Consider the following 12,165-nt stretch of genomic DNA (forward strand, 5'->3'; position numbering starts at 1 on the left):
TGCCAATGCCGTTTTAAAAAAGGTGTTCAGGGATTTCAGGGATCAGGCCTGGCTGATTATTTAGGGAGGGTTCCATCATCAGAGACCTATAGTTAAATATACCTTTTCCTACTTTGTTCTTAGACCCCAGATACTGGGGTCACGTTCAGCATATGCCCCTTGAGGCAGAGCTAGACACTTGGAGAATCCGATAGACTTCTTTCTGGGAGATGCATTTAGCAGATATCTTCTGCGCCTCGGTTACTCTAGGGATGAAATGTCAGTGCAGCGAGGGTATGCAGCTCTGCAAATAGCAAAGACACGTGTGGTCTTATACCTGTGGGAGTCGGAAGGCTCATTTCGTACAGTTCACTCCTTGAGGCTCTTGGATCTTCAGGATAAGTTCTAAAGTGATGCTTTTCTTGAATACTTGATGGAACAAGTTTGGAAGGATAGCTCGGGGTCAACGCGCTCACCTTGGAAGCCAGACGACGCAGAGCAACAGAGGTTCGATGCCCGGGTCCGCACTTAGAAACCTCTGGTTATTAAGCGCGTTATAAATAACCAATTATAAAAATTAGAATTATAAAAACATGTTTTACACAGTATCGCTCAATGACAGACTTAAAAACATTGCTCATTACCCAAACTGCGCCTTTGCACATTACAAAAATCCCAACCCCCATTACACCGACTAAGGGGAGCGGTGGTATCCCCTGCTCCTCTTAGTCAGTGTAATGGGGGTCAGGGGCTGTCCCCCGTTTCCATTGGATGGGAGAGCGGGGACAAGAAATTTAAGGGGAGGGGGGGAAGGGACCCTGTGGCGCCAGCGCTGACCCATGTAAGTGGGTAGAAGGGGGGCGTGGCTTGGAAGCCATGTGAAAAGACGTGCCTGTACGGGAACTCCCGCTGATCCGTACATAATCCGACTGATACCGCGCAAGGACCGCTGTGATTTGGCGAAGATTGGAAAACTGTGTACATGAAGTCCGGCTGCACGCGAGGACACATTTTTACACGGGTTCGTAGTGCGCACGGATACTTAAGAGCCTAATGAAGCACTGGTGGCGAGACCTCGACGGACGACAAAATGGTCGCCGCCGCTTGACGAGGGGACAAAGGAGCGGTAGATTGGGACCACAACATACGTGCGCCCTCTCAGCGGTACGAAGGGGGCAGCGCGACCCTGCCCATCTGGGGGGAGCGCCGGACAACAGCGGTGCCTGAGACTGCTGGGCGAGCTGGGACTCTCAACAGAGTCGTGGTGTATGGGCACAGTGCCTCCCTGGCCTGGACCGGAGCGCGGCCAGAGGGACGCTCCTGACTGGAGATATGTCGAACAAGCTTCTGAGGGCGAAGAATAAACAGCCCACGCTCGACGAATACGCCAAGACGTCGCCCGGCCTGGAGGGTGCCAGGAGCAAGGATAAGGCTCAGACCAAGGAGATGGCCGCCGGTGGTGCGAACCAGGAGGTCCTCGCTGCGATCGCGGACCTGAAGGCGACGTGGGAGACCAAGCTCCAACTTGCTGTGGCCGAATTGAAAACTGCGTTGGAACTACAGGTTGGGGCGGTGCAGGAGGACGTGAACCTCCTGAGGCAGGATGTGCGAGCCCTGGCTGAGCGCACGGAAACTTTGGAAAAGGAGATGGGCCCTACTGTGGCGGACTGCACTGCACATAAGTGCGATATCCATGCCCTGGTGCAGCGGGTGGGCAACTTGGAAAGTAGGGCTGAAGAGGCGGAAGGACGTGCCCGGAGAAACAACGTTCGCATCGTGGGCCTGCCGGAGGGGGCTGAAGGCCAGAATCCCACGGAGTTTATTGAGAACTTGCTGCTGCAGGAGATCACTGGGGGAGCCCTGTCGCAGGGGTTTGCAGTGGAGAGGGCGCACAGGGCCTTGAGCAGAAGACCACCGCCGGGGAACCCACCTAGGCCTGTGATCGCCAAGATCCTCAATTATCGGGAAAGGATCCTTGAGCACTTTCGTAAGGGGGGCACCATACGGCGAGGAGAGGCGACCATTACTGCTTACCCCGATTACACCTTGCAAGTGCAGCGCAGTCGCATGAACTTTGGGGCGGTCAAGAGGCGATTGCGGGCAGCAGGGTACAAGTATATGTTGCTTTACCCGGCCAGATTGAAGGTTTTCTTCAAGACTAAGATGCTGTTCTTTGACACTCCGGAGGAGGCCATGGAATGGCTCGATGCACAAAACTGTCCTCAGGAGCCAGATGAGCGGACGGCAGATAGAACGGGAAGAGATAAGTGACGCTGCGGGCCCGGTTGGGCTATGAACATTGGGACTGGAATATAGTCTTTGTGACTTTGTTTGGTAGTGTATGCGTTAGGACTTTGAAACATGGTCCGTGTGCGCGGATACGGAAGTGCGGGAGGGGAGCCTCCGGGGGCTGTTCTTTGTACCCCAGTTTGAGTTTAGTTTAGTCACTGTGTGTGGGGTGACACCCTGTCGGGTTCTCTACTTGGGTTCCAGAGAGAACCGAACACAGGGATGCCTGAGATCCAGGGATGGAGCTGGGCAGTTGGTTGGGTTAGGGGGGTGGGGTGGGTCAGTTTTTATATGAGCCTGGGTGAGAAACTGGGAATGGGGGACTTTGAGGTAGGGGGGAGGCGAGTAGACCTGGGAGAGAGATGGAAGTCACTGATACATCATGGGGGACCTTAGGATACTAACGTGGAACGTTAGGGGGCTTAACAGCTATCTTAAGCGTAACAAGGTCATGTTGTACCTGAAAAGGCAAAAGATAGACATCGCCTTGTTACAGGAGACACATCTGACACGGGACAAACTGGAACTGGTGGGGAGAAAGTGGAGAGGGACAGTAGTTGGATCTACATATTCTGCCTATGCTAGAGGTGTGCTGATTTGGGTTGCACCACATGTCCCGTTTAAGCTACTTGGGGAAGTTGTGGAGTCTGATGGGAGGCTGGTCATGGTAAGGGGGCTTGTGGAAAATAAAGTAGTGTGTATTATAAATACTTATGCTCCCAACCGTGACACGGCGACATACTTTAGGACACTGATCACTAGACTGGGTGAAGGGATGGGGGGTCCGGTGATTTGGGGAGGGGACTTTAATTGTGTACTAAACCCCCAAGGAGGACAGGTCGGATGACAGGGTGGACAGGCCCAGCCCGGCGGCTAGGGTACTGCTGGCGCTGCTGGTAGACCTTGGCCTGGCAGACGTGTTGAGGACGAGACACCCTGGCGTGAGGCAATATTCGCATTACTCGGCCCCGCACCAGTTACACAAAAGGCTGGATTACTTTTTCGCCACTCCGGACGTTGTCGCGGAGTGTGACCAGATAGACTATAGGGCGAGAGTCCTTTCGGACCACTCGCCCCTGGTCATGCGATGGCAGCTTTGTCCCCCACGTGCGCGAATTCCAACATGGCGCCTTAGGGCGGAAGCGCTCAAGGATCCAGTCTTCAGGGAGGACATGAGGGAGGAGATAGTTGCTTACTTTATGGCGAATACAGGTAGTGTCAAGTCGGCTGGTACTTTGTGGGAGGCCTTTAAGGTTGTAATGAGGGGGGTTGCCATTTCGAAGTCCAAGGGATTAATGGGTGGAGTCCTGGCTGATCTGCGTAAGGCCGAGATTGAGGTGGAGAAAGAGCTGGGGGAGGGTGGGATTGATACGGAGGCGGTCACCAATCTGCAGCAGAGGTGCGCAGAACACTGGGACAGGCTCTGTAATCTGAATTACAGGAAGTACATTGAGAGGTTGCATGCGGGGGGGGGGGGGACAAGACGGGCAGGCTTCTTGCTTGGCTGTATAAGAGCGAGACCCCGAGAACCCCGATCCGATCAGTTATCACTGAAAAGGGCGTGGAGGAGGACACCCAGGAAGGGGTGAATGGGGCATTCGCGGAATATTATCAAGCATTATATGAGGATCGAGAAGGGGGGAGCCGGGAGGAGATAGAGGTAGTACTTGAAGACATAGGCCTGCCCAGGATAAGTGACGAAGAGCGAGAGGAGATGGATGCTCCGATCACTCTGGAGGAGCTGCAGGAGATTGTGCGGCAGCTACCCACTTGCAAGGCCCCAGGAGCGGATGGGTTCCCCAGTGAATTTTATAAAGCGTATGGAGAGGAGGTGCTCCCGCCCATGCTGGAGATGTTTAATGAAGCGTTTGAGGTGGGGCGGTTGCCGGAATCACTCAGGGAGGCGATTATAGTACCGCTCCCCAAACCCAATAAACCGGGACATGATTGTGGCTCCTACCGGCCCCTGTCGATGCTGAACCAGGACAGCAAGATCCTAACAGCTGTCCTGGCGGCCAGAATGCGGAGGGTAATAGGCAAGCTGATCTATCCTGACCAGACGGGCTATGTCCCGAACAGGAATATTACTCGCAATCACAGACGCCTTCACAGGGTGGTGGAATGGGGAGGCAGTGAGGACAGCGAAATGGCGATAGTGGCGTTGGACGCGGTTAAAGCGTTCGACTCTGTTCGATGGCCGTGGCTGCTGGCGGCTTTGGGGCGGTTTGGACTGGGACCAGGCTACATGAGGTGGGCCGAGCTATTATATAGTGCGCCTCTGGCTAGGGTCCGTTCGGGCGCAGTGGTGTCAGATAGATGGCAGTTAGGCAGAGGCACCAGGCAAGGGTGTCCTTGGTCCCCAATGTTGTACATACTGGCCCTCGAACCCTTAGCAATCTACCTCCGCCAGCAGTATGACCCGGTGGGTATAGAGGTGGGAGGGGAGTGCCATCTTATATCCCTGTATGCAGACGATATGCTGTTATACCTGAAACATCCGGAAGAGCATTTGCAGTATATCTTGGAGGTATTGGAGAGGTACGCCTGGTTGTCCGGCATAGCGGTCAACCCTCAGAAATCCGCACTATTCCCGCTAGGCAGTTATGTGGGGATACCGGTGGAGAGGTTGCCAGTGCTGCGGATCCCGTGGGCAACGAGCTCCTTCCGGTACCTGGGCATTGACGTGTATCACACGACCGAGGAAGAACACAGGCATAATACTGAGCTAGCTGTGGGAAAGATTGATAAGTGCATGAGGTTCTGGGAAAGATTGCCTTTAGCGATGATGGGTCGTGGAGCTATGCTTAAAATGGTGGTGTCCCAGGCTCCTGCATTACTTTAATAACATCCCGTATATGATACCTAGGAAGTTTTTCGCTAAGTTACATAGCGTGTGTAGGAATTTCCTGTGGCACGGCACGCGCAACAGGGTCGCATTATGAAAATTGCAGAACTCTTACGAGAAAGGTGGCGTGAAGCTGCCAAACTTTGAGGCCTATTATATTGCAGCGCAACTGCAATACGTGGTCAGGTGGCTCTCAGATGAAGAGACCTCCGAACACAGGCTGCTAGGAAGAGACTGTTCCCCCTTCTATTTGCGGGAGGTGATCTGGGTGACTGGTTCACGGATGAGAGAGCGTCCTAAGATGCTAGCCCTTGGCGGGAACATATGGCGGCGTGCCTGTCGGATGATGGGTGACCCCTTGCCGTGTATGCCGCAGTTACCTCTGGTCGCCCTGGCAAAGGAAGACGGGCAGCTGAGAGCTATTATCCGGACATATTGGGAGTCAGTGGGGTTGATCACTATGGGCGACATCTGGCAGGATGGGACTCTGATGGAGTTCGATGAACTGGAGGCAGGGTCGGGACTACACAGGGGTCAATATGTAACATATCATAGGGTGGTCCGGGAGGTCCGGAGCACGTGGCCCGAAACTACTTTGGCCGATGAACCGGATGCCACGCTGGAAACAATGTACGACGCATCAGAGGGTGGGCACGAGGTCTCTAGGTTGTACGAGATGTTGATGACAAAGGTTGGGAAGGATTTGGGGCACCTGAGACTGGAGTGGGAAGCGGAGATGGGGGCCCCGATGTCGGATGGGATGTGGGAGCGCGCCCTGGGGTACCATAAAAAGGTATCGAGGAACGCCAGGTTCAAGCAGATACAGCTCTATATTACGCACAGGGCATATATGACCCCCCTTAGAATTTCCAAATTTCTGGATAGTGGGCGCCAGGCGTGCCCCAAGTGTAACGAAGAGAATACGGACATGATACACATGTTCTGGGCGTGCCCAGTGATTGCAACCTACTGGGGTGAAGTGGCGCAGAGGCTGGCAGGGAGGGGTATCACGCTTAAGGTGGATTCGGCTTGGGCTTGTTTGCTGGGAGGGTATCCCAGGGCGCGTAAGCTTCGACATGTTGAGAAACTTAAAGATCTGGCCTATGTGCTTGCCAAACGTAGGATAGCCATGGGGGGGAAGAAATGTCATAAGCCGCCAGTGGAGGTCTGGTGGCGCGATCTCCAAAAATGGGACAATGCCGAAACGACAGTGTGGCAAGATGGCAGTATGGCAGGGGATGAGGAAGAAATAGGCTCTCTCACGGCATGGAAGTTATTGTTAACTGAGCTGTTTGGTGCGGGATCGGCCTCGGCTGGACTTGTGAGCGATGAGGCCCCACCGCACGGAACGGACACTGAAGGCGGACACTCTACAGGCTCATAGGGGGGAGGGATGGGGATTGCAGTGCCTTATTTTTTGTTTGTTTGGTTTTGTTGTTTGATGCGTTTTATTTATGTTTTGTTTTAATGTTGTTTGGTTGAGATAAAATAAAAATATATTTAAAAAAAAAAAAAAAATGTAAGTGGGTAGAAAGCGACGGCACAAGGAGAGGGGAGTCTGCGTCACACTTCAGTGTGTGCCGCCCAAGAAGCTAAGTGAAGGGGGAGAGCGGATGGGGGGACGCAGGCATCAGTGATCTATGTGCCCACTGTAATGGAGGTCGACATTTTCATAGTCAGCATTACAGGCTGTGCAGTGATTTCATGGATCTGTTTACACCACAGTCCAACACTGCTGAATCTCAACGTTTCCATTAGCACCAAGGAGCACCAGGCCACATACCTCGTGGACTTTCCGGAAGTGAGCCTTGATGGAGGCCTGGGACCGGGCACTGAAGTCACAGTTCTCAGACTCGCAGCAGTATGCAGGACCTTTGCTGTGAGTGTCCAGGTGTCGTCTCAGGTCCATTAAGCTCTTGCAGCTGAAAAACACATTTGGTGATGAAGGAAGGTCAGCAGTGTGCCCAGTTTCTAAAACAAAGTGACTTTTATAATGAACTGAGCTATTGTCTGTAAACAAGCAACCCCAAAAAGATGAATCAATCTGCAAAATCGACTTCACTGACAATGCTCTTTGAAACTTGGGCTCCATTTTAACAGATTACCAATTATGGGGAGAAGGCACCTCTTCATGTTGCGCTTACTTAACATCCCTAGATGCCACTGAACGTGCTAAAGACATGAATAGATGCTTTGCAATTCTAGTGGTCAGTGCGTGTGAGGCTGCGCCATTAGCATATTTTAGAGTGATTGGGGGCTGCTCTGCCAGGGAATTGGCCCACAACCAAGAGCCTTAACCAAGTAAACATTCAAAAGTATCCCTGGATGTAAGCGCTTCTCCAAAAATAACACCCCTACAAGCTTAATATTTTCAATTTTGTATTACTAGCTATAAATCATAGTATACATTTTTATCGTTGAGTTAGTAGCAGCGATGTCAAGCAGAAACTCTAAATGTTAAAATCAAAAGAACTATGCCAACTGTATGGCCATCAGTTTCGCCCTCTGGGCTTTGTCAAGGCAGTTGCATGTTCAACAAGAGCACCATTTAGTGCGGTCTTTTGCGTTAGCAAGCAGACTCCAATTGGCCTGCCCAAATCATAGCAGTTTTCACATATTCCCATATGTACTCTACTTCTGGATTCACACTACTTGTGAGACCTTGCCACCTTCATAAATGCGAGCAGGTTTTCGACCTCAGAGTGAGATGCCCAAAAACAAGTAGTTAAATGGCATTCCTGTGTCTTCACTGTCTGGGTTCCTAATCATTCTCCCCTTCAGATATACTGGCAAGTTTCCAAACCTGTTCCTTAAAGGGTTCAGTTCCCTCTTGCAGTAACGCGGAACCCAGCTGTTGGGGGCCAGTAAAGCTGCGTTGTTCTTGCACAGTGTGGAATCTTATTCAGATATTTAATTTAAAAAAAACTTAATTTGGATTACATATCAAAAAGTTCTGCTTTACGCAATCTTGGGTCACCTCTGATAGTGAACCGATTATCTTCGCTCCATCCCCTCAAAGGTCCCCACTACCCATTATAAATACAAGACTGAGCTATATAGCAGATGAGTGCAAACTATATCTAATACCCCCTTCAAGGCATCAAATAAGCAGTGTTGCATAGCAATTAGCTATGCAATGCTGTACGTTTGCTAATTAAATTTACACTTGTGTAGCAAAGCTAGATATTTAAGTTGCCCTGTTCAATAAAAGCACAGCTCGTCCTGCAGTCCTCCTGCCCTCAGTGCTCTCTCCACCCTCTTTTCTCAGTTCAAGAGCGAGACAGACAGAGAGACAGAGAGAGAATCAGTAATGCTCTCCTTCATTCTTAAGTGCCAAAGTCCTGTGTGGGAGCACTAGGCAAGAATGTCTTTACTTTTGTAAATATTTGCAAACCAGAAGTAATTGAGATGATACTTTTATTAAGTCAATTATATCTTTTCTGGCAAAGACCAGTGTGTGTTAACTTTATTTTTTTAAAGAAAGATTGTCCTGCAATTTCATTTCTAGAAATTTGAGTAGTTACATAGCATAATTACAGTATTGCTACAGTAACACACTGCATGGGCTCCATGCTTTACAGTAAAGTTTAGTGTATTCTAAATCTCAGTCTCAACTAGATTTCAAGTTGAAGAAGATGCATCATATTGACGAGTGAACACTTGAAAATGTACATTATCACACACCAAATTATTTTGATAGCAAACTTAAGTGTATTGGCTTTATGAAATAAATCTTCACATAATTATAAAATACACAAATATATGAAGAGAAAGGAAAAACATACATAATCATCCAATTGTTAAGATTATATCCTATTAAAACACAAGAGAAAGGATTCATACAAAGATGCATTGAATAAAAACGTTTAAAATACTATTCATAATCTAAACAATGAGCACTTCCATACCAAGTGTGCCGAATTATATAAAACCCTTGATTCGGCCAAAATTACAGTGACCCAAAACTGATTTTCAGGTACATCCTTTAAACAACTGACAAACTAGGTAATGTAGGGCATACATGTGCACCATTCTAGGGCACTGGGTTCGTAGTCTTGTAGTTTCAAGGCAACCCTTACACAATCTACAGATTCTTTGGTCTTTCGGAATGGCCATTTTGCCACCCGAAAGAGAAGGTAGTAGGTCAAGGCCGAGATGAATCTTCTTATCACATGTACAAGATATCCCTTTGGCTCACGAAAAGCTTGATTATGTTAATCAAGCAAGGACATTTTACCAGATACATATTCCACATTATTCACTCTGTCATAGGGATACCCTTTTTTTAACCAGCATTTTCCTGGCTTGGTTCACGTTGGATTATTCATTACAGTCCAAGCCAATCAATCTGTGGCGATGGTTGCAGGCTTTCCATGATTTATATGATAAATTGGAGGCACTATGCTTTAACTGAGTCTGAAAGGCTTTGCCATGCCACCGGAGCAGGAATTCACTAATCTCATAGTATTTTGAAGAATAAGATGCTCCTTATTATCTTAACCAGAGTCAGAAGCGAGACCAGACCCAACTCTAGGTGCAAAGCTACCACAGGCAAGGATTGCGGGAGACCACACACGCATTTCCCTTCAAACACATTTAGCCAGGGCAGCTGGTTATCCAAATTTCTCCAGGCAATAAATAACTACGAACAATACTAATGTTATATGCATATAAAAAGCTTTCCACAGAAAACTCCCCTTTAGCTTGGGTGAAGGCTTGGACCATACCAAAAGCTGTTAAGGCTTTGGGAGAAATACAATGCTTTAAATGTTTACTAGAGAGGTTAAGTGTTTTTAAAGTGACAAGACAGATCTAAGTATCTACCACTTCAATTTTATGTTCTTCCAATTTCCAAACATAATTACAGGATATGCGTTTATGTCCCAAAATCAGGATTTCAGTTTTTGCCTTATAAAATCACAAGGTTGTTCTGTTGGGAGTATTTGAAGAGGGCAGTTTGAGATCTCTGAACACCAATAGCTGTTTTATTGTGAAGATCATCATCGTACGTTTAGGACAGCCAAGATATTAAATGCAGTCCCAATTTAGGCAGGACATTTTTGCAACTCTCCAGAGCTATCCCCATATCAGCCACATAGAGGTTATAGAGCAGGGGTGCCAATACAGCCTCTAGCTTTAAGCTATCCAATCCACAAACCTAGTTCTGTGACTTTATGGTCACATACATCTCTGAAACTGGTGCTCACCCAACGAGCCGATTCCCCCATTCTCCTTGACATTCTATTTTATCACCCTTTTGCTTTATACTAACTATTGTGAAAGTGAAAAGTCCGCAAACTAAAACATTCCATGTAGTTTGCCCAGTTCTCTATATGCGACGCCATCCACTCTGCTTAGTATCTTACTTTTTTCCTCTTACATAATGAAAACACAAAGGTAACTGGATATATACGCAAAGTAGTGATCAATAGTTCCATCCAATCTGTACATCTATGGATCTACTGCATTACCATGTAGTGTGGTTAGCCTCCAGAGCTCGCTTTACTCTACGATTTTGATTGCATTTTATATTAGCATCTGCGGGAGGGAGCCGGGCAATCTGTTTTCATAGCCTTTTTAGCATATCTGTGACCATTCGTACAGCTAACATTTTACAGACACCCATCCAAGGCTCAAAGTCTTTTCGCCGACTGGATTTTAGATTTTATGAAGGGTGAGAACCATTTGCAGGGGATGTTTGACATTTTTTCTTTTTACATTTACATTGTTTGCAGTAAATGGCAAACACATTTCAATGTGCACGGCTGGCTTCTGGGGGGCAGCAGTGTGCCAAACAAGTGAGTTTGTGGTGACAGACCATTTTTATAGAAATCACATTTAAATTTGTTGCCATGAGTTAAATGCATGTCTCATAGGTTGAGTGGGTAAACTAAGTTACTCAACCTGCAGGTCTAACAGAATTTTGAAAAAATGTGCAAAGCCTGACTCATCTCAATACTGTCTTGCTTCAGCAGTACACACAGCTTCTGTACTGTTGCTCATTTTAGGTCTTGGTTACAAATAACTCCTGGAAAGATAAAAAATATTAGTACAACATTGGTAATCAAATGGGGTGGTTTGCTAATCAAGAACATTTCAATCAGCAAACTCTGCTAACCAATCTTTTAAAACCAATGTATACCTTGCCCCTCATTGATCCTTTAGAACACTACAAACTACAGTAAGGGGGAAAGCATTCTTCGTTATGTCCACTTCCACGATAAATCCTCAACTCTTCCACCTCGCCCTCTCCATTGACTGCTCAGTAGGTTCCTAATGTTGGAACTTATATATCGGTCCGAGACCTTACAGTGGTCTGCCCAAAAGACCTTGGTCTCGTAAACTCCCAGTTACTCATTTCTCAAATGATCCAAGCCTAATTTTTCTGGAAAAAAAAGTGGCGGCTCAAAATTCATGCGCATTGTCGCTGCAACATTGTATCTGCGGAAATGGAAATAAGACTATTGTTCACAAAGCCATTAAAAGGGATCTAAACTACCAACACAGTCAAAAGGTATCTGAAGGCTTGACTTCTCTTGGCCTATGTTGTCAAGTATCATATCACTATCCACTCAAATACTATGCCAATGCTTTGTGCTCCCACTACCATCTTCCAGTACCACTGGATGGCAACTTTACACAGATCCCCCACAGGATTGTTTTTATTTACTTCTTCACAAACTCAAACACACAGGTCTTCCCTGTCCCCTACATATCCTCCCGTCACCCTCCCAAGGCTTCTCCCTTGCCGTCTGGGGCTGCGAAGACGGCGGAAAACGTGACTATTTGAAAAATTTCAAAACTTCTTTCAGAACAAATAGAACAGAATATATACTTGCCCAGACAGTGCCCTCCACAACCAAGAGCATCACTGTAATGGCTGCCACATTAAATCCCCCATGAAGCCTCTCAAAAGCTCTGCTTCAAAGCCCCACACTTGCACTTTATTCCACCACTCAGGTCACTCCGCTATGCCACTTGTACCCTCAGACTCATCCACACCATGGACCACTCCCTTAATTCTGCATTTGGCCTAGCCAAAACGATAGAGT

At 47.9% G+C, this 12,165-nt stretch overlaps 1 protein-coding gene across 1 annotated transcript in view; it reads right to left on the reverse strand.

The window, feature by feature from the left end:
• Window positions 1–12,165, reverse strand: part of HINFP (histone H4 transcription factor) — a 217,313-nt gene that overhangs the window by 60,550 nt on the left and 144,598 nt on the right. The window contains exon 9 of the mRNA XM_069614379.1: window positions 6,897–7,035. Coding sequence (XP_069470480.1) covers window positions 6,897–7,035 — 139 coding nt within the window. The remainder of the gene's footprint in view (window positions 1–6,896; window positions 7,036–12,165) is intronic.

The sequence above is a fragment of the Ambystoma mexicanum genome, chromosome 9, assembly GCF_040938575.1.
Source record: "Ambystoma mexicanum isolate Mex_15411 chromosome 9, UKY_AmexF1_1, whole genome shotgun sequence".
Lineage (NCBI taxonomy): Eukaryota > Metazoa > Chordata > Amphibia > Caudata > Ambystomatidae > Ambystoma > Ambystoma mexicanum.